This window comes from Hirundo rustica, unplaced genomic scaffold (genome assembly GCF_015227805.2).
Source record: "Hirundo rustica isolate bHirRus1 unplaced genomic scaffold, bHirRus1.pri.v3 scaffold_407_arrow_ctg1, whole genome shotgun sequence".
Lineage (NCBI taxonomy): Eukaryota > Metazoa > Chordata > Aves > Passeriformes > Hirundinidae > Hirundo > Hirundo rustica.
The window spans coordinates 1-24,781 of record NW_026690452.1 but is presented as its reverse complement, the minus strand read 5'-3'; the positions used below and the strand labels follow the sequence as shown (position 1 = coordinate 24,781).

The 24,781-nt window shown below is 60.9% G+C and overlaps 2 protein-coding genes across 3 annotated transcripts; one reads left to right on the top strand and one right to left on the bottom strand.

Annotated features, from left to right (window-relative positions):
- The first annotated feature begins 988 nt into the window (after positions 1-988).
- Positions 989-12,399, top strand: ADISSP (adipose secreted signaling protein). Of its 2 annotated transcripts, none has more exons than XM_040054071.2 (6): positions 989-1,058; positions 2,262-2,342; positions 6,174-6,352; positions 8,218-8,356; positions 11,166-11,282; positions 11,831-12,399. In XM_040054071.2, exons 2-6 carry the CDS (start codon positions 2,324-2,326, stop codon positions 11,929-11,931), a joined length of 555 nt encoding a protein of 184 aa, XP_039910005.1. In that variant the 5' UTR covers positions 989-1,058; positions 2,262-2,323; the 3' UTR covers positions 11,932-12,399. The 2 variants fall into 2 exon arrangements, with proteins under 2 accessions (XP_039910005.1, XP_039910004.1); XM_040054070.2 differs by lacking the exon at positions 989-1,058 and adding an exon at positions 1,131-1,193.
- A 3,025-nt stretch (positions 12,400-15,424) lies between these two features.
- Positions 15,425-22,717, bottom strand: LOC120748001 (heat shock 70 kDa protein 12B-like). Its single transcript, XM_040054068.2, has 5 exons — positions 22,159-22,717; positions 21,728-21,832; positions 18,024-18,282; positions 17,739-17,842; positions 15,425-16,067 (listed from the first exon to the last, which is right to left on the bottom strand). Exons 1-5 carry the CDS (start codon positions 22,703-22,705, stop codon positions 15,427-15,429), a joined length of 1,656 nt encoding a protein of 551 aa, XP_039910002.1. The 5' UTR covers positions 22,706-22,717; the 3' UTR covers positions 15,425-15,426.
- Positions 22,718-24,781: the final 2,064 nt, after the last annotated feature.

Sequence of the window (24,781 nt, the reverse complement as noted above, 5' to 3'; positions counted from 1 at the left end):
TGGGTTTGGGTTTGGGTTTGGGTTTGGGATTGGGATTGGGATTGGGATTGGGATTGGGGTTGGGATTGGGATGAATTTGGGTTGGGATTCGGATGGAACAGAATTGGGATTAGGACAGGATTGGGATGGGATTGGGATGAGATAAAGTTGGGATGAAATGGGGCGGGGAGGAAATGCAATGGGATGGAATAGGATGGGGTGGGGAGGAACTGGAATGAGACAGGATGAGAAAAGATGGGATGGGATCCATGGGATGGGATGGGATGGGATTGGGATGGGATGGGATGGGATTGGGATGGGGATGGGATTGGGATGGGATGGGATGGGATGGGATGGATGGGATGGAGAGGGAATGGGATGGGAAAGAATTGGAATGGTTTGGGATTGAGATGGATGAGAAGGGATGAGAAGGGATGGGATCAGATTGGGACAAAACAGGACGAGATGGACGGAATAGGATTGGGATGGGCAGGAATCGGGATGATTTGGGATGAGATGGATGGGTGGAATTGGGATGGAGCTGGGATGAAACAGGATGAGAGAAAATGAGACGGGAAGGGAAGGTGCGGGAAGGTGCGGGAAGGGAAGGTGCGGGAAGGTGCGGGAAGGTGCGGGAAGGTGCGGGAAGGTGCGGGAAGGGAAGGGAAGGGAAGGGAAGGGAAGGGAAGGGAAGGGAAGGGAAGGGAAGGGAAGGGAAGGGAAGGGAAGGGAAGGGAAGGGAAGGGAAGGGAAGGGAAGGGAAGGGAAGGGAAGGGAAGGGAAGGGAAGGCCCTTTAGCCCCGCCCCTCCCCGTTCCCATGGCGACGCCCCCTCGCCTCCCCCGCCGCCCACAAGGGGGCGCCCGGCGGCGCGCGCGCCCTCCCCCATTGGCCGCCCCGCCCCTTGACCCCTCCCCTTAGCAACGGTCCCTCCCCTTAGCAACGCCCGTTAAGCGCGGCCTGGGGGGCGTGGCCCGGAGGCGTGACGGGCGTGCGCGCCGACCAGTGAGAGCGCGAGGTGGGGGCGCACCAGCCAATAGGAGCGAGGAGGCGTGTCCGCACGGCGGGGAAGCGGGCAGGGTGAGCGGCGGGGCGGCGACAGCGCGGGGGACATCGGGGGGACATCGGGGGGACATCGGGGACACCCGGGGGGGGAGCGCAGAGGGGCCGGGGGACCCCCGAGGAGGCGCTGCCGGGCCGCGGGTGATGGCGGAGGTAAAAGCGGGCTGGGAGCGCTCGGGGAAAGCGGAGGGAGCGGTTGGGGGGGGGCTGGGGACGGACAAACGCCACCTCGGTGTCCCCTCGCGGTGTCCCCTGTGCTGTCACCCCCCGGTTTGGTGACACCTCTCTCCCTTCCCACGGTGGCCCCCAAAATCCCTGGATTTTCCTTCCCCCCCACCCCCCCTCCCCGGGGAGAGGCTCCCTCCTCGCTCCAGCTCGGTTTTGTTGGGTTTATTTTTCCCGTTTTTCCCCAAATTTTGGGATTTTTTTTTTTTTCCCCCCCCCGTAGATTCCCATTTCCCGGCGTTTCGGTTCGGGGGTTTCCACTTTCCCCAATTCCTGCCGGCATTCCCGGTCCGGTCCTTCCAAGGGATGAGGAGGGGGTCTGATCCTCCGATTCCATCCAGGGGTTTTGGGGGGGGGGTTTTGGGGGGGGGGTTGTTTTTTTGGGAATGTCACATCCCGAATTCCCGGGGGAATGTCACATCCCGAATTCCCGGGGGAATGTCACATCCCGAATTCCCGGGGGAATGTCACACCCCGAATTCCCGGGGGAATGTCACATCCCGAATTCCCGGGGGAATGTCACACCCCGAATTCCCGGGGGAATGTCACATCCCGAATTCCCGGCCGGCGCTGGGATCTCCTTTCATCCCGGGAAAAGCGATTTGGGAAGAGCTCCCAAGTTTGGGATCTGCGCTGCTTCTTCCAGCCTGGGAAGAAAAAAAAAAAAGATTCCCAAACCTCGGAGACGGATTCTTTTTTTTTGGGGGGAGGGAAAAAAAAAAAAAAAAATTAAAAGAGGGGGGTGGGGGGGAAACTGAGGCACGCACCGCGGCGGGGGAATTCCCCTAATTATTCCCGAATTAATTCCCGCTTTTCCCGGAGATTTGGGATGAGGGAATGCCCATCCCAGGCCCTGGGCTGCCGCAGGCTCCTCCCCGCCAGGACCGCGGTGCCACCGCGATGCCACCGCGGTGCCACCACGGGGCCACCACGGGGCCACCACGGTGCCACCGCTGTCCCCATGGCACGGCGATCGGCGCTTTCCCATTCCCGCAGAATTCCCGGACGATGCCCCCGGGCCGCTGAGGTTTGGGGACAGCGACAACGCCGGGGGACAGATGGCGACAGCCGGCAAAGGTGAGTCCCCAGAGCCCCTCCCTGCCCTGCCCCATCCCGGGGATTTGGGGTGGGTTTTTTTTTTCCTGGAATTTTTGGGATCCTTCTTCCTCCTATCCAGGGATTTGGTGATTTTTTGGGGTTTTTTTCCTGGAGTTTTTAGGGTCTCTCTACCCCTATCCATGGATTTGGGTTTTTTTTTTCCAGAATTTTTGGGGTCTCCCTGCTCCTATCCATGGATTTGCGGGTTTTTTTCTGGAATTTTTGGGGTCTCTCTGCCCCTGTCCAGGGATTTGGGGTTTTTTTTCCCCAGAGTTTTTAGGGTACCTCTGCCCCTATCCAGGGATTTGGGGGGCGGTTTTCCAGAATTTTGGGGGACTCTCTACCCCTATCCATGGATTTGGGGTTTTTTTTTTCCGGAATTTTTGGGGTCTCTCTGCCCCTATCCAGGGATTTGGGGTTTTTTTCCGGAATTTTTGGGGTCTCCCTGCTCCTATCCATGGATTTGGGGGTTTTTTTTCCGGAATTTTTTGGGTCTCTCTGCCCCTATCCAGGGATTTGGGGTTTTTTTCTGGAATTTTTGGGGTCTCCCTGCTCCTATCCATGGATTGGGGGTTTTTTTCTGCAATTTTTGGGGTCTCTCTACCCCTATCCATGGATTTGGCTTTTTTTTTTCCGGAATTTTTGGGGTCTCCCTGCTCCTATCCATGGATCTGGGGTTTTTTTTCCGGAATTTTTGGGGTCCCTCTGCCCCTGTTCAGGGATTTGGGTTTTTTTTTTCCTGGAGGTTTTGGGGTCCCTCTGACCCTGTCCATGGATTTGAGGGATTTTCCCAGAGTTTTTGGCTCCTTCCCGATGGGATGAGGCCGGGAGAACCCCAAAAGATATTCCCAGAAAAAGAAAAAAAAAAGGGTTGGGGACGTCCTGGAGGGGACCCTAAACCTCTCCCGAGGGTCCTGCAGGTTCTGATCCCACAAATCCCAGATCCCAGGGATTCCCTGATCCCATAATTCCCCAATTCAAGGGTTTCCTTGATCCCTCAAATCCCAGATCGAGGGGATTCCCTGATACCTCAAATCCCAGATCCAGGGGATTCCCTGATCCCATAATTCCCCAATTCAAGGGATTCCTTGATCCCTCAAATCCCTGATTCCACAAATCCCAGCTCCCATAAATCCCTGATTCCACAAATCCCAGCTCCCATAAATCCCGGATCCAAGGAATTCCCTGATTCCACAAATCCCAGCTCCCAGGAATTCCCTGATCCCTCAAATCCCAGATCCAGGGGATTCCCTGATACCTCAAATCCCAGATCCAGGGGATTCCCTGATCCCATAATTCCCCAATTCAAGGGATTCCTTGATCCCTCAAATCCCTGATTCCACAAATCCCAGCTCCCATAAATCCCTGATTCCACAAATCCCAGATCCAAGGAATTCCCTGATCCCTCAAATCCCAGATCCAGGGGATTCCCTGATCCCATAATTCCCCAATTCAAGGGATTCCTTGATCCCTCAAATCCCTGATTCCACAAATCCCAGCTCCCATAAATCCCGGATCCAAGGAATTCCCTGATCCCTCAAATCCCAGATCCAGGGGATTCCCTGATCCCAGGAATTCCCCAGTTCAAGGGATTCCTTGATCCCTCAAATCCCTGCTCCCACAAATCCCAGCTCCCATAAATCCCGGATCCAAGGAATTCCCTGATTCCACAAATCCCGGATCCCAGGAATTCCCTGATCCCTCAAATCCCAGATCCAGGGGTTTCCCTGTTCCCACAAATCCCAGCTCCCACAAATCCCAGCTCCCATACATCCCGGATCCAAGGAATTCCTTGTTCCCATAAATCCCCGACCCAAGGGACTCCCTGCTCCCAGAAATCCCACAAATCCCCAGTCCAAGGGATTCCCTGCTCCCATAAATCCCGGATCCAGGGGATTCCCTGATCCCTCAAATCCCGGATCCAGGGGATTCCCTGGCTGCCGCCCCTGCGGGTCGCCGCTGTCCCCTCCCGAGGCCGCCCAAAGTCGCCCCGATCGCCGATTCCCACCGGGAATTCTCCCAGGGAAAATTCCCCACTTTCCTCCTGCTCCGAATCCCGCTCTTTCCTCAGGGTCCGCGCCCGCCGGGGGTCCCCAAACGCTGTCCCCAAACGCTGTCCCCAAACGCTGTCCCCAAACGCTGTCCCCGAGTGCCACCAGGGTGACAAAAAAACCCTTCATTTGGGATCGTCAAGGGGTTCGGGAATCGGGATTCCCGGGCCGGGATCGGGAGATCCGGGATCCCGCTCGCATCCTTTGGGGATCCCCGCGCGTGTCCCCGCGCTGTCACCGTGTCCCTCGCTGTCCCCCCAGCCCACAGGAGCGCGGGTTTGGGGCCGGGCAACGGCGGGACCTTAAACCCCGGCTCGTTAAACCCCGGCTCGTTAAACCCCGGCTCGTTAAACCCCGGCTCATTAAACCCCGGCTCATTAAACCCCGGCTCATTAAACCCCGGGATTCCGGGCGCTCCCAGCACAAAGAGCCTTTTCTTCGGGCGACAAAGGGAGGCGACAATCTGCCGCTGGCGGCGGTGACAATCTGCTGCCAGCTGGGAGCGGGGCTCGGCGGGAGGAGGAGGAGGAGGAGGAGGAGGAGGAGGAGGAGGAGGAGGAGGAGGAAAGGGGCGGATTTTCCATGGAAGCGGCGCGCGTGGAAAATCCCACGGCGTTTGTGGCCCCGTGGGGACAGCGCTGTCCCCAAGCTGTCCCCGGCGCTGCCATGTGGCCTTGTCCTGCTGGCCTTGTCACCTGCCCCGTGTCACCTGCCCCGTCTGCCGAGCCTGGGGATGCTTGGGGACACTTGGGGACATTTGGTGACACTCGGGGACATTCGGGGACACTCGGGGACCCCCTGGACATCAGTTGGTGGCCGGTCCCTGCTCGTAGGAGAGCTGGCTGCGGTCACTTGTCACCTGTGTCCCTGTGTCCCCATGTCACTTGTCCTAAGGACAATACAGGGGGGAGCGGAGTCTGCCGAGCCTGGGGATGCTTGGGGACACTCAGGGACACCTCGAGGACACTCGGGGACACTCGGGGACCCCCTGGACATCAGCTGGTGGCCGGTCCCTGCCTGTAGGAGAGCTGGCTGTGGTCACTTGTCACCTGTGTCCCTCTGTCCCCATGTCACTTGTCCTAAGGACAAAACAGGAGGGAGCGGAGTCTGCCGAGCTTGGGGATGCTTGGGGACACCTGGGGACACTTGGGGACACTTGGGGACACTCGGGGACCCCCTGGACATCAGTTGATGGCCGCTCCCTGCTCGGAGGAGAGCTGGCTGCGGTCACTTGTCACCTGTGTCCCTGTGTCACTTGTCCTAAGGACATCACAGGAGAGAGCAGAGTCTGCTGAGCCTGGGGATGCTTGGGGACACCTGGGGACACTTGGGGACACTTGGGGACCCTCTGGGCACGGGCTGGTGGCACTTCCACACTCTCCCCCCTTCTCACCTGTCCCCTGGCACCAGTCACCTGTGTCCCCGTGTCCCCAGCCTGTGTCACCTGTCCTAAGGACATCACAGGAGGGAGCGGAGTCTGCCGAGCCTGGGGACGCTTGGGGACACCTGGGGATGCTTGGGGACACCTGGAGACACTTGGGGACACCTGGGGACACTCGGGGACCCTCTGGGCACGGGCCAGTGGCAGGTCCCTGCTCGTAGAGGAGCTGGCTGTCACCACAGGTCCCCCGTGTCCCAGGCGACACCGGGAGAGGGTGACAGGGAATCCCCTCCCGGTGCCCACCACGTGTCGCCAAGGCGAGGCCACCTCCCCTCGGGGACACGGCTGTGACCGGGGGCGGGCCTTTGTCACCTGCAGGCGGCAAGCTGAAGGGGACAGGAGTGCGCTTCTCCACCGAGGGGACACCGGGCCAGCCCCGGGAGGGGACACAGGGCCACCCGCCGGGGGGGACACACGGCCACGTCCACTTCCAGGAGCAGCTGCACGACTCGGCCGTGATGGTGACGCAGGACAAGGACGGACACTTCCTGGTCAAGGTTGGGGACAAGGGTGGGGATGTCACCCTCCCTTGGGGGACTCCGGAGCTCCCAACTCCCGAAAATTCCGGGATTTTGAGGCGAATTCCGTGTCGTTCCCTAGGGCTGCTCCTGAGGGCCCCCCCCAAAAATCCGCCGCCACAGCTCGGGTGGCTTTGGGGACACGGGGGACACGTGGCACTGTCCCCTCCGCCCCGTTCCGGGGCCGCTCCGGGTGCCACTCCCGTCCTCTCCCGGTGATCCCGGCCGCGTTCCCGGCTCCCGGGGGCCGCGGGGGCGATGCCAGCGGATGGGGGGACCAGGTGCCACCCGCGGTGCCACCCGACGCGTGTCACCTGCAGCTGCCACCAGCGCTGAGTCAGAGCCTCGTGGCGGGCGCGGGGGGGGGGTTTGGCCGGAATTCCATCCCAAATCCGGAGCTCCCTCCGGGGGCGGCCCTTGTTGTTTTTCCCACCGGAGCTCCAGCGCTGCACGTGATCCCTAGGGATTGAGGGGGTGGCAGTGCCACCCACGGGGACACGGGGACACGGGGAGGGGGCCCCGGTGGGGTTGGGGCGTGCCTGGGAAAAGAAGATCCTGGGTTTTTGTTTTGTTTTGTTTTGTTTTTTCCCAGTGCCGAGCGTTTTTCTGCTGTTTTAAAGGGATAAACCCCGGAATGGTTTTGGAAGGGAGATGGGAAAAGAGCTTGGAGCTCATCCCGGTTCCTTGGACACTGCCAGGGATCCAGAGGCAGCCACAGCAAATCTGGGAATTCCAGAATTCCCAGCCCCTCCCCACCCTCCCAGACAGGAATTCCCAATTCCCAAGATCCCAGCCCAATCTCCCCTTTCCCACTGGAAGCCATTCCCTGTGTCCTGTCCCTCCAGCCCTTGTCCCCAGTCCCTCTCCAGCTCTCCTGGAGCCCCTTTAGGGACTCTGAGGATTCCCTGGAATTTTCCCTTCTCCTGTTTGAACATTCCCAGCTCTCCCAGCCCGGCTCCAGAGCAGAGGGGCTCCAGAATCCTGGAATGGTTTGGGTTGGAAAGGACCTTAAATCCCATCCAGTGCCACCCCATCCATGTCCAGGGACAGCTCCCACCATCCCAGGTGGATCCAACCCTTGGGCACTGCCAGGGATCCAGGGGCAGCCACAGCAAATCCGGGAATTCCAGAATTCCCAGCCCCTCCCCATCCTCCCAGACAGGAATTCCCAATGCCCAAGATCCCAGCCCAATCTCCCCTTTCCCACTGGAAGCCATTCCCTGTGTCCTGTCCCTCCAGCCCTTGTCCCCAGTCCCTCTCCAGCTCTCCTGGAGCCCCTTGAGGTTCTGGAAGGTTCTGCCCGGATCCTTTCCCAGCTTGTTTGGGATGATCCCGACCCGTGGAGGATTTGGGAGAATTCCACCCTCCGGATTTATCTTGTCGGGGATCGTTCCCAGCTCGCTCCCTTCCCAAAATGGTTTTTTTCCCAAGGCTCCGGAGGGCTCTGGTTTTTGTCATGACAGCGGAGAAATTCCATGGGAAGAGGCGCTCCTGCCTTTTCCGGGGACAGCTGGAAAACCTCTCCCCGCTCCCGTGACATCCGCACCAAAAAACTCCGGCGTTTTCCTGCGGGTTTTTCCCTGGGGCGAAAATCGTCGTGTTTGTTCCCTGTTCCTATCATTCCCTGAATTATTCCCTATTCCCTGATTTTTTTTAGGGCACGAATCCCGCCCCACCTCCCCGGGGGAACGTTTAGGATACAATTCCCCCTCTCCAAGCGCTTCCCCCACTTTCCCCGGGGGACTCTCCAGTGTCCCTTGTCCCCAAGGGGGGGGTAGGGGTGTGACAATGGGTGACAATGGCACCCCAGCCGTCACCTCCCACCCCACATCCCGCTTTTCCAGGTGGGATTCCTGAGGATCCAGCACAAGTACGAGATCACCTTCCTGCTGCCGCCCGTGCCGACGCTGGGCGGGGACGTTTGTCCCCTCCCTGTCCCCAACCCCAACCTGCGCGTCATCAGCGTCACCTCCCTGCCCGAAGGTAGCGCGATCCTTGTCCCCAGTGTCCCCATCCCGGATCCGCCCTTTTTCCAAAGGAAAGGGGGGCGGGAGGCCACACCCAGGTGTCCCCCCTCGGCGTCTGGGGGAGGTGACAATTCCTTGTCCTCGGGGTCCCCGCTGTCCCCAGATCCCGTTGTTTTGTCGTTGTCGTCGGGATTCGCCTTTCCCGGGGGTCTCTGAGGGTGAGGCGCCTCCAGGGACAGGGATTTGCTCCAAGAGGTGCCACCCTCCGCTTTGGGGACATCCACGGGAGGACAGCTGGGTGTCACCCTGGGCTGGGTGGCAGTTCCTTGGGGACACCTCGGTCCCATCCCGGTTGTTCCAGAGCCAATGGAAGCCGTTTCCCACATCCCCGTCCCCTCGGGGCCGTCGGTGTCACCTCCCGGCCGCGGGGACAGCGCGGGGACGGGGCTTTTCCCTCCATCCCGGAAAAGGGCTTTAGGGTTGGTTTGGAGATTCCCAAACGGGGCTGGGATTGGGATTGGGATTGGGATCGGGATCGTGGGCAGGATTGGAACCGGGATTGGGATCGTGGGCAGGACCGCAACCAGGATCGGGTCTGGGAGCAGGGCTGGGATCGGGACTGGGATTGGAACCGGGATTGGGACTGGGATCGGAGCTGGGATTGGGACTGGGATCAAGACTGGAATCAGGACAGGAATCAGGACCGGGAATGGAGCCAGGAGCCAGGATTGGGACTGGGATCAGAGCCGGGACTGGGATCAGAGCCGGGACTGGGGCTGGGATCAAGACTGGAGTAAAGACCAGGAATGGAGCCGGGATCGGAACTAGGATTGAGGCCAGGATCAGGAGTGGGACAGGGATCAGAGCTGGGATCGGGAATGGGACCAGGATTGAGGCCAAGCTCAGGACCAGGACTGGAGCCAGGATGGGGATTGGAGCTGGAATTGGAGCCAGGATGGGGATTGGAGCTGGGATTTGAGCCGGGATTGGGATTGGAGCAGGGATCAGGATTGGAGCTGGGATTGGAGCCAGGATTGGGATTGGAGCCAGGATTGGGATTGGAGCTGGGATTTGAGCCGGGATTGGGATTGGAGCTGGGATCAGGATTGGAGCTGGGATTGGAGCCAGGATTGGAGCCAGAATCAGGATGGGAGCTGGGATTTGAGCCATGATTGGGATTGGAGCTGGGATCAGGATTGGAGCTGGGATTGGAGCCAGGATCGGGATTGGAGCTGGAATCAGGATTGGAGCCAGGATCAGGATTGGAGCTGGGATTTGAGCTGGGATTGGGCTTGGAGCTGGGACCAGGATTTGAGCTGGGATTGGAGCCAGGATCAGGATTGGAGCTGGGATTTGAGCCATGATTGGGATTGGAGCCAGGATCAGGATTGGAGCTGGGATTTGAGCCATGATTGGGATTGGAGCCGAGATCAGGGTTGGAGCCAGGATTGGAGCCAGGATCAGGATGGGAGCTGGGATTTGAGCCGGGATTGGGATTGGAGCTGGGACCGGGATTGGAGCTGGGACCAGGATTGGACATGGGATCAGGATTTGAGCCCGGGACTGGGATTGGAGCCAGGATCAGGATTGGAGCTGGGATCAGGGTTGGAGCCAGGATTGGAGCCAAGATCAGGATGGGAGCTGGGATTTGAGCCGGGATTGGGATTGGAGCTGGGATCAGGGTTGGAGCCAGGATTGGAGCTAGGATCAGGATGGGAGCTGGGATTTGAGCCATGATTGGGATTGGAGCTGGGATCAGGATTGGGCTGGAATTGGAGCCAGGATCGGGACTGGAGCTGGGATTTGAGCCATGATTGGGATTGGAGCTAGGATCAGGATTTGAGCCAGGATCGGGATTGGAGCTGGGACTAGGATTGGAGCTGGGATCAGGATTGGAGCTGGGATTTGAGCCGGGATCGGGATTGGAGCTGGGTTCAGGATTGGAGCCAGAATTGGAGCCAGGATCGGGATTGGAGCTGGGATCAGGGTTGGAGCCAGGATCAGGATGGGAGCTGGGATTTGAGCCGGGATCGGGATTGGAGCTGGGATCAGGATTGGAGCCAGGATTGGAGCCAGGATCAGGATGGGAGCTGGGATTTGAGCCATGATTGGGATTGGAGCTGGGATCAGGATTTGAGCCAGGATTGGGATTGGAGCCGGGATCGGGATTGAAGCCAGGATCAGGGTGCAGGGAAGGAGCCCTGGGCTGGGACAGGCAGGGCAGGGAGGGGACAGGCAGGGAATATTCCGGCAGGGTGGGAAGGATGGGAAGGGTTCGGGAATGGCAGGGAGGGTAGGGAGGGCACAGGCAGGGCTCAGGCAGGACAGGAAGGGTTCAGGGAGGGCGGGGAAGGTTCCGGAAGGTACAGGCAGGGTAAGGAGGATGCAGGCAGGGCGGGAGGAATGGGAGGGCTCAGGCTCAGGTACAGGCAGGCACAGGCAGGGCAGGAAGGGTTCTGGAAGGGCAGGGAAAGTTCCGGAAGGTGCAGGCAGGGAAGGATGGGAAAGGTTCAGGTGGGGTGAGGACAGTGCAGGCAGGGCTGAGGTAGGAAGGGAAGATACAGGGAGGGACAGGGAGGACAGGAAGGGTTCAGGGAGGACAGGGAAGGTTCAGAAGGGTGCAGGCAGGGTGAGGAGGGCACAGGCAGGGTGAGGAGGGTTCAGAAGGTTCAGGCAGGGTGAGGAGGGCACAGACAGGGTGAGGAGGCCGCAGGCAGGCACAGGCAGGGTGAGGAGGGCACAGGAGGGCACAGGCAGGGTGAGGAGGCCGCAGACGGGCACAGGCAGCGCCCCGGCAGCCTCTCCACGTGCCCACACGTGCCCAGGGCACAGCGTGCGCTGCGAGTACACGGCGAGCAAGGAGGGGGTGCTGATGGAGGAGCTGCTGCTGGCCGGACACAGCCCCAACCACGTCAAGGTCACCATCCAGGCCCGCGTCATGGGTAAGGGGCTCTGGGGGGGTTCTGGGGTCCCTCCCCGTCCCCACCCCCTCACCAGGCTCAGCCGCTCTTCCCGGTTGTCCCAGCTCGAGGGCACTGCAGAGGAATTGCCCAAAACGGGCGATTTCATCCCCAAAAATTCCCCGGCCCAGGGCGGGGAGGAGAGCCCTGGGAAGGGGTGAGAGGAGGGAGGGGCTGGGGGGTGACCCCAATGTCACCGGGGTCCCTGTGCCTGGCTGCGTTCCCCCTGGGATGTCCCCTGTACCTGGGACCCCTTTTGTCGCCGGAACCCTCCCTATAAACCCCGACACCCCCCCTTTCTACCCCGTGTCCCCCCACCCCATATCCCAGCCCCCTGCGCCCCCCCAAGATTGTCACCACCCCTGGGCGGTGACCCACAGCAGTGACACAAAGGGCAGCACATCCCGGGCCCGCCGTTGCTGGGACGGGACAAACCCTCCCCGATCCTAAAAAAAAACACCCCCCAAAAAAACCCCTTCAAAAGGGACGGAGAGCTGTCCCCCCGAGCCGCGTCCCCCCGCTGTCCCCAGACCGTCACCACGGGACGCCGATGCTCCTGGACGGGGTGCGCTGCGTGGCGGCCGAGCTGGAGTACGACTCGGAGCAGAGCGACTGGCCGGGCTTCGACTGACCCCCAACCCCGCGGCGGGGATCCCCCGAAATCTCCAAAGTTTTGGGGACGGTCCCCAAAGCGGGAGGAGGGACCCCCAACCCCTCTGCCCCCCCCCGGCTTGTTGCTGCCGCCGCCGCTTCGCCCTCAACCCCGCGGCACCCCCCACGCCCCGGGGCGGGTTTTGGGGGAACCGTGCCTCTTTGGGGTGGGAATTTTGCCCGTGGAATTCGGGGCGGGAGCCGGGAGTCCCCCCGCCGTGGCTCTGGGTGCCCCCAGCCGCGTTCCTCGTGTTGCTGCCAGCGCCTCTTTTTCGTTTGTTCGTTCGTTCGTTCGTTCGTTTGTTTTTTCCTGTTTTTCTCAGATTTTTTCCTGGGGTTTTTTTCCCTCCTCTTTTCCCGTTTTTTTTTTTTTTACTTTCCCTCATGGCACAAGGGCCAGGAGCGGTTTTTCAGGAGGTTTTATGTGCCTATATATATATATATGTATATATATATAAATATAAAGATATCTTACATGCCTGGGGGTGGGAGGGGTTAAAGTACAAAATCCCGCCTCGGGAAGGAGGAAAATCCCACTGGGAATGGGGTGGGAGCCCCCCAGAGCCCCCCTCCTGGGACACCCCCAGGTGGATGATCCCAAATAATCCCGGACCGGGGGGGTGGGGAGGGGTCAGGAGGCAAATTCCGGTTAAAGGGGGCGGGGAGAGGGTGGGGGGCAGGGATTGGGGTCCCCAGGATAAGAGGGGCGGGGGTCTCAGTCTGGGAGGGAATGGATGGTGCCGGATCTTGGGATGGTCCCCACAATGACGGGCGGTCTCAGGCTGGGGTGGAAATCCATGGTGGCATCACCCAGAAGGTCTCAGTTGGACAGGAAGTCGATGGTGGCATCTCCAGGACGTTCTCAGTTGGACAGGAAATCAATGGTGGCATCTCCAGGAAGTTCTCAGTTGGACAGGAAGTCAATGATGGCATCTCCAGGAAGTTCTCAGTTGGACAGGAAGTCACTGGTGGCATCTCCAGGAAGGTCTCAGTTGGACAGGAAATCGATGGTGGCATCTCCAGGAAGTTCTCAGCTGGACAGGAAGTCAATGGTGGCATCTCCAGGGAGGTCTCTGTTGGACAGGAAGTCAATGGTGGCATCTCCAGGAAGGTCTCAGTTGGACAGGAAATCGATGGTGGCATCTCCAGGAAGTTCTCAGTTGGACAGGAAGTCAATGGTGGCATCTCCAGGGAGGTCTCAGTTGGACAGGATGTCGATGGTGGCATCTCCAGGGAGGTCTCAGTTGGACAGGAAGTCAATGGTGGCATCACCCAGAAGGTCTCAGTTGGACAGGAAGTCGATGGTGGCATCTCCAGGACGTTCTCAGTTGGACAGGAAATCAATGGTGGCATCTCCAGGAAGTTCTCAGCTGGACAGGAAGTCGATGGTGGCATCTCCAGGGAGGTCTCAGTTGGACAGGAAGTCAATGGTGGCATCTCCAGGAAGGTCTCAGTTGGACAGGAAGTCGATGGTGGCATCTCCAGGGAGGTCTCAGTTGGACAGGAAGTCAATGGTGGTATCTCCAGGAATTTCTCAGTTGGACAGGAAGTCGATGGTGGCATCTCCAGGAAGTTCTCAGTTGGACAGGAAGTCGAGGTGGCATCTCCCTGGGGTGTCCCCACAATGACAGCGTCCTTCAGGTGGAGATGAAGTCCATGGTGGCATCTCCAGGAGGGTCTCAGCTGGACGGGAAGTCAGTGGTGGCAGGTCCCAGGGGTGTCCCCACAATGACAAAGACTCAGTTGGACCAGAAATTGATGGTGGCACCTCCAACAGGAAGTCGAGGTGGCATCTCCCAGGGGTGTCACCACAGTGACAGTGTCACTCAGCTGGAGATGAAGTCAATGGTGGCGGGTCCTGGGGTTTTCCCCACAATGGCGGCGACTCTCAGTTGGACAGGAAGCTGATGGTGGCATCTCCACTGTCTCCAAGTTGGACAGGAAGTCAATGGTGGCATCTCCAGGAACATCTCAGTTGGACAGGAAGTTGAGGGTGGCATCTCCCAGGGCGTCCCCACAGTGACAGTGTCGCTCAGCTGGAGATGAACTCGATGGTGGCAGGTCCTGCGGTTGTCCCCACCATGTCAGGGAGTCTCAGCTGGACGGGAAGTCCATGGTGGCATCTCCCAGGGGTGTCCCCACAATGGCAGAGCCCCACAGTTGGACAGGAAGTCAATGTTGGCATCTCCCAGGGGTGTCCCCACAATGGCAGGGTCCCTCAGGTGGAGATGAAGTCGATGGTGGCATCTCCAGGAGGGTCTCAGCTGGACAGGAAGTCAATGGTGGCACATCCTGGGTGGTCTCACTTGGACAGGAAGTTGATGGCACATCCTGGGTGGTCTCAGTTGGACAGGAAGTCGATGGTGGCACATCCTGGGTGGTCTCAGTTGGACAGGAAGTTGATGGTGGCACATCCTGGGTGGTCTCAGTTGGACAGGAAGTTGATAGTGGCACGTCCCAGGGTCCCCTCAATTGGACAGGAAGTCGATGGTGGCACATCCTGGGTGGTCTCAGTTGGACAGGAAGTTGATAGTGGCACGTCCTGGGTGGTCTCACTTGGACAGGAAGTCGATGGTGGCACATCCCGGGTGGTCTCAGTTGGACAGGAAGTCGATGGTGGCACGTCCCAGGGTCCCCTCAGTTGGACAGGAAGTCAATGGTGGCACATCCTGGGTGGTCTCAATTGGACAGGAAGTCAATGGTGGCACGTCCCAGGGTCCCCTCAGTTGGACAGGAAGTTGATAGTGGCACGTCCCGGGTGGTCTCAATTGGACAGGAAGTCGATGGTGGCACGTCCTGGGTGGTCTCAGTTGGACAAGAAGTCAATGGTGGCACATCCTGGGTGGTCTCAGTTGGACAGGAAGTCGATGGTGGCACGTCCCAGGGTCCCCTCAGTTGGACAGGAAGTCGATGGTGGCACATCCCAGGGTCCCCTCAGTTGGACAGGAAGTCGATGGTGGCACATCCCGGGTGGTCTCACTTGGACAGGAAGTTGATGGCACATCCTGGGTGGTCTCAGTTGGACAGGAAGTCGATGGTGGCACATCCCATGTGGTCTCAGTTGGACAGGAAGTTGATGGCACATCCTGGGTGGTCTCACTTGGACAGGAAGTCGATGGTGGCACGTCCCGGGTGGTCTCAATTATACAGGAAGTCAATGGTGGCACGTCCTGGGTGGTCACACTTGGACAGGAAGTTGATGGCACATCCCAGGTGGTCTCACTTGGACAGGAAGTCAATGGTGGCACATCCCGGGTGGTCTTAGTTGGACAGGAAGTCGATGGTGGCACGTCCCAGGGTCCCCTCAGTTGGACAGGAAGTCGATGGTGGCACGTCCCAGGGTCCCCTCAGTTGGACAGGAAGTCGATGGTGGCACGTCCCAGGGTCCCCTCAGTTGGACAGGAAGTCGATGGTGGCACATCCCAGGGTCCCCTCAGTTGGACAGGAAGTCGATGGTGGCACATCCCGGGTGGTCTCAGTTGGACAGGAAGTCGATGGTGGCCCTCACGCTGCGCGCCGTGCGCGTGTCCAGCGCCGTCACCTTGATCTCGGTGTCCCCGAACTGCATGCTGGCGCGGATCTCTCGCCGGCCCCGCGCCGGGCCCGCGTCCCCCGCGTCGCCCAGCTCCAGGCTGATGGTGCCGCACTTCCTGACGCCGGGGTCCGTGATGTACACCACGTCATCAGTGTCGCAGCAGTAGATGTTGATGATGGTCCGGCGCTGGCCGGGCCGGGCCGGGCAGTAGCTCCGCTGGACCACCTCTCCCAAGGCCACCGACTGGTCCACGCTCACGAACTTCTCGAAGATGTCGGTGCACCAGTTCTTGCCCTCCTTGACCAGCAGCTTCTCCCGCGGGTGCTTGCCCTCCACGAACTTGTTGAGGACGCCCACGCCGTAGGTGAGCGGGGAGCGGCGCACCCGCACCACGCCGGGGTCCAGGCCGAAGAGCACGGCCCCTTTGAGGATGGTCAGCCCCACGTCCTGCGGGACGATCACCCGGCAGCGGTGGCCGAAGGCGGCCTGCACCGCCCGCTGCAGCATGGCCGACTCGGCGAAGCCGCCCACCAGGAAGAGGAATTTGATGCCTTGGACCTCGGGTTTCTTCAGGAGGGCGTCTGGAGGGGGGGGATGAAAAGGCGGGGTTTGGTGGAGGGTGGTTGTGGGGAAAGGCACGGGGGTGATTTGGGGGGGCAGGGATGAGGGGAGTCCAGGAATGGGGGCAGTTCCAGGGATGGAACGGGGCTCCAGGGACAGGGAGGGCCCCAGGGACAAAGGGGGTTCCAGGAACGGGGAGGGTTTTAGGGACAAAGGGGGTTCCCGGAATGGGGAGGGTCCCGGGGGCAAAGGGGGTTCCAGGAATGGGGAGGGTCCCAGGGGCAAAGGGGGTTCCAGGGACAGGGAGGGCCCCAGGGACAAAGGGGTTCCCGGAATGGGGAGGGTCCCGGGGGCAAAGGGGGTTCCAGGAATGGGGAGGGTCCCAGGGACAAAGGGGGTTCCAGGAACGGGAAGGGTCCCGGGGACAAAGGGGGCTTCAGGGACAGGGAGGGTCCCAGGGACAAAGGGGGTTCCAGGGACAGGGAGGGCCCCAGGGACAAAGGGGGTTCCAGGATCAGGGAGGGTTCCAGGGACAAAGGGGGTCCAGGAACAGGGAGGGTCCCGGGGACAAAGGGGGTTCCAGGAACGGGGAGGGTCCCAGGGGCAAAGGGGGTTCCCGGAATGGGGAGGGTCCCAGGGACAAAGGGGGTTCCAGGAACAGGGAGGGCCCCAGGGACAAAGGGGGTTCCAGGAACGGGGAGGGTCCCGGGGGCAAAGGGGCTCCAGGAATGGGGAGGGTCCCAGGGACAAAGGGGGTTCCAGGAATGGGGAGGGTTCTGGGGGCAAAGGGGGTTCCAGGAATGGGGAGGGTCCCAGGGACAAAGGGGGTTCCAGGAATGGGGAGGGTCCCAGGGGCAAAGGGGGTTCCAGGAATGGGGAGGGTCCCAGCGGCAAAGGGGGTTCCAGGAATGGGGAGGGTTCTGGGGGCAAAGGGGGTTCCAGGGACAGGGAGGGTTCCAGGGACAAAGGGGGTTCCAGGAATGGGGAGGGTCCCAGGGGCAAAGGGGATTCCGGGAATGGGGAGGGTCCCAGGGACAAAGGGGGTTCCAGGAATGGGGAGGGTTCCAGGGACAAAGGGGGTTCCAGGAACGGGGAGGGTTTTAGGGACAAAGAGGGTTCCAGGAATGGGGAGGGCCCCGGGGACAAAGGGGGTTCCAGGGACAGGGAGGGTCCCGGGGGCAAAGGGGGTTCCAGAAATGGGGAGGGTTCCAGGGACAAAGGGGGTTCCAGGAATGGGGAGGGTTTGGGGGGTAAAGGGGGTTCCGGGAACGGGGACAATGGGATTCCAGGGATAAAAGGTTTCCAGGGACAATGGGGATTCCAGGGATAAAAGATTTCCAGGGACAATGGGATTCCAATGACAAGGATGGTTCCAGGAATAGGGAATCCCAGGGACAAGGAAGGAGGGGGGTCCCAGGCACAGGAGGGTCTCAGGGACAAAGGGGCAGGATCCCAGGGACAAAGGGGGTCCCAGAGTGTGGGATTGTCCCAGGAATGGGGGGGATCTCTCAGACATGGGATGGTCACAAGGTCGGGGGGCTCATAGGGACAGGAAAGATTCCAGGGATGAAAGGGGCGTCCCAAGGATAGGAATGATCCCAGGAATGGGGGGCTCCCGGTAACAGGGACGCTCCCAGGGCCATGGGGTGGGACAGGGACGGGAGGTTTCCCCACGGACGGGCGTGTCCCACCGATGTGCTGGATGATGTGGGTGATGGTTGGCTGGAACAGCTCGTTCATGGCCTCGGGGGACATCCGCAGCATCCCTTGGGACGACCACTTCACCAGGTTGACACTGGGGACAAACAGCGGACCCGGGCGTGACCGGGAACTCCCGCCCGGCCCTTTCCCTGTCCTCTCCTCTCCCATCCCACCCCACCACGCCTATCCCGCCTTTCCCCCCCTCTCCCACCCCAACGTCGCTCCCTCCGTGTCCCCGCGCTCCCGAGACGTCCCCAACCCGCGCCGCCCCTCACTTGCTCTTGCGGAGCGCGGTCTCGACGTTGTGGCCGCGGTGCTTGCGGTAGAAGTCGATGAAGGAGAAGGGCAGGGAGACATTGAGGGGGCTGGAGCGGCCGGGGGCGGCCGCGCGCTTCCGGGCCTCGAAGGCGATGGTCAGGTCCACCCAGGCCGCCGGACGCTTGGCCTTGAAGGTGGCGATGAAATCGTCCCCGAAGATGTGGCACAGGAGCTTCTCGAAGGCCAGGTCCACGCCCACGGCCCCGTAGGGACCTCCTGAGGGACAGGGGTGTGGGGTCAGGAGGTGGCCCCGTGGTAGCCGTGTCCCCGTGGCAGCCGTGTCCCCCCATCACCGCGTTCTGCCACGTCTCCATGTCCCTATGTCCCCCGTATTCCCGTGTCCCCCATCAGCATGTCCCGTGGTCCCCCTTTCCCCCATCCCCATGTCCCCCATCCTGATGTCCTCATGTCCCCCATCGCCACGTCCCCATGTCCTCCATACCCCCAAATCCCCACATCCCACACATTCCTGTGTCCCCGTGTCCTCCACCCCCGTGTCCTTGTGTCCCGTGTCCCTCATGTCCCCCATCCCCATGTCCCTGTGGCACCCCCATCCCCATGTCCCCCATCCTGATGTCCTCATGTCCCCCATCGCCACGTCCCCATGGCCTCCATACCCCCAAATCCCCACATCCCACGCATTCCCGTGTCCCCATGTCCTCCATCCCCACATCCTTGTCTCCCCCATGTCCCTCATGTCCCCCAGCCCCATGTCCCTGTGGCACCTCCAGCCCCCTGTCCCCCATCCTGAGGTCCTCATGTCCCCCATCACTGTGTCCCTCATATCCCCCATGTCCCCATGTCCTCCATATCCTCCATGTTCCCCACAACACCATATCCCCACATTCCCATATCCTCAACATTCCCGTGTCCCCACATCCTCCATCCCCATGTCCTTGTCTCCCCCGTGTCCCTCATGTCCCCCAGCCCCATGTTCCGGTGGCACCCCCTTCCCCTGTCCCCCATCCTGATGTGCTGATGGCCCCCATCACTGTGTCCCTCCATATTCTCCATGTCCCCATGTCCTCCATATTCTCCATGTGCCCCCCAACACCATATCCCCACATCCCCATATCCTCAACATTCCCGTGTCCCCATGTTCTCCATCCCCATGTCCTTGTCTCCCCCATGTCCCTCATGTCCCCCAGCCCCATGTCCCCCATCCTGATGTCCTTCTGTCCCCCACCACTGTGTCCCTCATATCCCCCATGTCCCCATGTCCTCCATATTCTCCATGTTCCCCACAACACCATATCCCCACATTCCCATATCCTCAACATTCCTGTGTCCCCACATCCTCCATCCCCGTGTCCTTGTGTCCCCCGTGTCCCTCATGTCCCCCTTGCCCTGTCCCCCATCCTGATGTGCTTATGGCCCCCATCACCGTGTCCCCCATATCCCCCGTGTCCCACCAACACCATATCCCCACATCCCCACATCCTCCACATTCCTGTGTCCCCACGTCCTCCATCTCCATGTCCTTGTCACCGCCATTTCCCGTCTCCCTTCCCCTGTCCCACATCCTGATGTCCTTCTGTCCCCCATCACCATGTCCCCCATGTCCCCACATTCCCCCCAAAATCATATCCCCATATCCTCCACATTCCCGTGTCCCCACATCCTCCATCCCCATGTCCTTGTCTCCCCCATGTCCCTCATGTCCTCCTTCCCCTGTCCCCCATCCTGATGTCCTCATGTCCCCCATCACTGTGTCCCCCATATCCCCTGTGTCCCGCCAACATCATATCCCCAAATCCCCATATCCTCAACATTCCCGTGTTCCCATGTTTTCCATATCCCCATATCCCCACATCCCACACATTCCCGTGTTCCCATGTCCTCCATTCCCGTGTTCCCATGTCCTCCATCCCCGTGTCCTTGTCTCCACCATTTCCCCTGTCCCCCTTCCCCTGTCCCCCATCCTGATGTCCTCATGTCCCCCATCTCCATGTCCCCCATATCCCCCATGTCCCCATGGGCCCCCCAACACCATATCCCCATATCCCCACATCCCACACATTCCCGTGTCCCCACATCCTCCATCCCCATGTCCTTGTCTCCCCCGTGTCCCTCATGTCCCCCTTGCCCTGTCCCCCATCCTGATGTCCTTCTGTCCCCCATTACCATGTCCTCCATATCCCCCATGTCCCCCACAACACCAAATCCCCACATCCCGCACATTCCCGTGTCCCCATGTCCTCCATCCCCGTGTCCTTGTCTCCCCCATGTCCCTCATGTCCCCCAGCCCCATGTCCCCCATCCTGACGTCCTCATGTCCCACATCCCACGTCCCCAAATCCTCCATGTCCCCATGTTTTCCATATCCCCATATCCCCACATCCTCCACATTCCCGTGTCCCCACATCCTCCGTCCCCATGTCCTTGTCTCCCCCGTGTCCCCCATCCCCACGTCCCCATGTCCCCCACATCCCCATGGCACCTTGGGGATCACCACGTCCCCGTGTGCCCCATCCCGACGTCATGTGGCATCCGTGTCCCCAGGTCCCCCATGTGCCCCTGTCCCCTCCACCCTTGTCCCTCTGTGACCCCCCACCCACCATCCCCATCCTCCCTGCCCCACCTTGTCCCCCTAGCCCACCCCTGTCCCACCTTGTCCCCACAATCCATCCCCCCCATCCCTCTGTCCCCTCTCTGTCCTCTCTCTGTCCCCTCCCTGTCCCCTCCCTGTCGCCTCCCTGTCCCCCTGCACTTCCCCCTGCGGCCACCAGGTGGAGCCACAGCCCCACCCACGACTCTGTCATGGGGCGGGGGGGGCCCAGCCCGGGTTTGAGGGTCCCAGCCCGGACTGGGGGTCCCAGCCTGAGTTTGGGGGTCTCAACCCCGGTTTAGGGGTCCCAGCCTGGGCTTGGAGTCCCAGCCCGGATTGGGGGGGCCCAGCCCGGATTGGGGGTTTCAGCCTAGATTTGGGGATGCCATCCCGGGTTTGAGGGTCCCAGCCCGGGTTTGGAGTTCCCATCTGGGTTTGGATTCCCCTTCCGGGTTTGAGGATCCCATTCATGGTTTGAGGATCCCATTCCTGGTTTGAGGGTCCCAGCCCGAATTTGGGGTCCCAGCCCGGGTTTGGGGGTCCCAGGCCTGTTTTGGGGTCCCAGCCCGGGTTTGAGGATCCCAGCCTGGGTTTGAGGATCCCATTCTTGGTTTGAGGATCCCAGCTCGGATTTGGGGTCCCAGCCCGGGTTTGGGGGTCCCAGCCCTGGTTTGAGGATCCCAGCCCGGGTTTGGGGGTCCTAGGTCTGGTTTGGGGGTTCTAGGTCTGGTTTGGGGTCCCAGCCTGGGTTTGAGGTCCCAACCCAGATTTGGGGTCTCAGCCTGGGTTTGAAGTCCCAGCCCGGGTTTGGGGGTCCCAGGCCTGTTTTGGGGTCCCAGCCCGGGTTTGAGGATCCCAGCCCGGGTGTGGGGGTCCTAGGTCTGGTTTGGGGTTCTAGCCTCGATTTGAGGTCCCAGCCCGGGTTGAGGGTCCCAGACCTGGTTTGAGGGTCCCAGCCTGGATTTGGGGTCCCAGCCCTGATTTGGGGTCCCAGCCCAGGTTTCAGGTCCCAGCCTGGTTTGGGAGTCCCGGCCTGTGTTGGGGGTCCCAGCCCGTGTTTGGGGGTCCCGGGAGGATCCCGGAAAAAAGGACGGACGGGGATCCTGCTCGCACCCGAGGCTTTGTAGAGCTCCTTCAGCGTCCCCTGCGGCTTCTCGATCTGGTGCACGGTCAAATCCACCGTCCCCCCGCCACAATCGGCCACGATGTACCTGTCACCTGCGGGGGGGGACGGCGACAGCGTGACCCCCCCGCCACGCCCACCCGCGGGGCGAGAGCAGGGCCGGGGCCGCGTTTTCCCAGGGAAAATGGATCTTTAACCCAAATATTGGGAACGGAGGGGAGCGGAGGGACGAAGGGGTGGGATGGTGGCAGGGACACCGCGACCCTGCTGCGGGGTCGAGGGACAGACCCCACCCGTGTCACCCCGGTGGCAGGAGCACGCTGGGGGCGGCTCTGCCACCCAGGGGACATCCAGGGGGATCCCGGGATCTGGGAATCTCCAGTGGGGATCCCCCCCCACCCGTGTCCGCCCCTCCTCGTACCTGCCTGCATCTCCGACCAGAGCTCGCCCACTCCCGACTCCACCAGGAAGGTGCGGCTGTGCCGGGATCGCCGGAGCTGCTCCCGGGCTGGGGGACAGGGCCGGGGGTCAGGATCCCCCGCGTTTCCATGGGATCCACCCCGTTTCCATGGGATCCACCCCGTTTCCATGGGATCCACCCCGTTTCCATGGGATCCACACCTTTCCATGGGATCCACCCCATTTCCATGGAATCCACCCCGTTTCCACGGGATCCACCCCACTTCCACGGGATCCACCCCGTTTCCATGGGATCCACCCCGTTTCCATGGGATCCACCCCATTTCCATGGGATACACCCCATTTCCATGGAATCCACCCCATTTCCATGGGATCCACCCCATTTCCATGGGATCCACCCCGTTTCCATGGATTCCACCCCGTTTCCATGGGATCCACCCCATTTCCAAGGGATCCACCCCGTTTCCAAAGGATCCACCCCAATTCCATGGGATCCACCCCGTTTCCATGGGATCCACCCCGTTTCCATGGGATCCACACATTTCCATGGATTCCTCCCCATTCCCGCTGTGGGCTCTGTACTGGGAGCACTGGTGACCGCTCCCTTCCAGCCAGGATCCCAAAGCTGGATGGTCCAGCTTTCCCTGGGATCCCAAAGGATCCCAAAGGATCCCGTGGGATCTCCCTGTGTGCCCACCCGGGCAGCCCGGGTGGGGTTTCCTCCGCTCCCCGCTCCCGTCCCAGGGACATCAAAGCCGCCCGGAAGGGCCGGGGTGGATCGGGAAAGGTGGGGTTATCCTGGGATATTTTTGGCGCGTGGATAATTCCTCATCCTCGGGATCAGCTCGAGCCAGCCCACAAATCCCCCAAATCTCCGTTTGGGATCGTCACCAGCGCATCCCAGCTCAGGGGCTCGGTCCCAGCTGGGCAAACTGGGGCCGTCCCGGTAAATCCCGGGATCCCATCCGGGGGGGGGGACAGTCCCTGGAGGTGGCCCGGGGACACGGGGCGGTGGCCGAGGTGGCAGGAGGGGGACACAGCTTCTGGGAAAGCAGGAAAAAATGCCCTGGATTTGGGGAGGGGGGAATGCGGGGGCCTCTGGGAATGCGGGGTCTCTGGGAATGGGGGGTCTCTGGGAATGGGGGTGTGAGGATGGGAAGTCTGGGAATGGGGGGTCTGGGAATGGGGTCTCTGGGAATGGGGGCTCTGGGAATGGGGAGTCTCTGGGAATGGGGAGTCTCTGGGAATGGCAGGCTCTGGGAATGGGGGTTCTGGGAATGAGGGGTCTGGGAATGGGGTCTCTGGGAATGGGGAGTCTCTGGGAATGGGGGTTCTGGGAATGGGGAGTCTCTGGGAATGGGGAGTCTCTGGGAATGGGGGTTCTGGGAATGGGGGGCTCTGGGAATGGGGGTGTGAGGATGGGAAGTCCGGGAATGGGGAGTCTGGGAATGGGGGGTCTGGGAATGGGGTCTCTGGGAATGGGGAGTCTCTGGGAATGGGGGTTCTGGGAATGGGGAGTCTCTGGGAATGGGGAGTCTCTGGGAATGGGGAGTCTCTGGGAATGGGGAGTCTGGGAATGGGGGGTCTGGGAATGGGAAGTCTGGGAATGGGGAGTCTGGGAATGGGGGGTCTGGGAATGGGGAGTCTCTGGGAATGAGGGGTCTGGGAATGAGGGCTCTGGGAATGGGAGTGTGAGGATGGGAAGTCTGGGAATGGAGGCTCTGGGAATGGGGGCTCTGGGAATGGGGGGCTCTGGGAATGGGGGTGTGAGGATGGGAAGTCTGGGAATGGGGAGTCTGGGAATGGGGGGTCTGGGAATGGGGTCTCTGGGAATGGGGAGTCTCTGGGAATGGGGGTTCTGGGAATGGGGAGTCTCTGGGAATGGGGAGTCTCTGGGAATGGGGAGTCTCTGGGAATGGGGAGTCTGGGAATGGGGGGTCTGGGAATGGGAAGTCTGGGAATGGGGAGTCTGGGAATGGGGGGTCTGGGAATGGGAAGTCTGGGAATGGGGAGTCTGGGAATGGGGGGTCTGGGAATGGGGAGTCTCTGGGAATGAGGGGTCTGGGAATGAGGGCTCTGGGAATGGGAGTGTGAGGATGGGAAGTCTGGGAATGGAGGCTCTGGGAATGGGGGCTCTGGGAATGGGGGTGTGAGGATAGGAAATCTGGGAATGCGGGGTTTCTGGGAATGGAGAGTCTCTGGGAATGGGGGCTCTGGGAATGGGGAGTCTCTGGGAATGGGGGTTCTGGGAATGGGGGTGTGAGGATGGGAAGTCTGGGAATGGGGGCTCTGGGAATGGGATCTCTGGGAATGGGGGAGTCTCTGGGAATGCGGGGTTTCTGGGAATGGGGAGTCTCTGGCAATGAGGGGTCTGGGAATGGGGAGTCTCTGGGAATGAGGGGTCTGGGAATGGGGGCTCTGGGAATGGGGGTGTGAGGATGGGAAATCTGGGAATGGGGGTCTCTGGGAATGCGGGGTCTCTGGAAATGGGGAGTCTCTGGGAATGGGGGTCTCTGGGAATGGCGGGCTCTGGGAATGAGGGCTCTGGGAATGGGGGTGTGAGGCTGGGAAGTCTGGGAATGGAGGGTCTGGGAATAGGGTCCCTGGGAATGGGGGGGTCTCTG

Bases quoted from the DNA above. Each gene is read 5' to 3' on its own strand.
- ADISSP (XM_040054071.2), top strand. The intron at 6,353-8,217 runs GTTGGGGACAAG...CCGCTTTTCCAG, and splicing joins ACGGACACTTCCTGGTCAAG to GTGGGATTCCTGAGGATCCA. The intron at 8,357-11,165 runs GTAGCGCGATCC...ACACGTGCCCAG, and splicing joins CGTCACCTCCCTGCCCGAAG to GGCACAGCGTGCGCTGCGAG.
- LOC120748001 (XM_040054068.2), bottom strand. From the start codon at position 22,705: ATGGAAATGTGTGGATCCCATGGAAACGGGGTGGATCCCATGGAAACG. The intron at 18,283-21,727 runs GTGCGAGCAGGA...CCTGTCCCTCAG, and splicing joins GGAGCTCTACAAAGCCTCGG to GAGGTCCCTACGGGGCCGTG. The intron at 17,843-18,023 runs GTGAGGGGCGGC...GTTTGTCCCCAG, and splicing joins ACCGCGCTCCGCAAGAGCAA to TGTCAACCTGGTGAAGTGGT.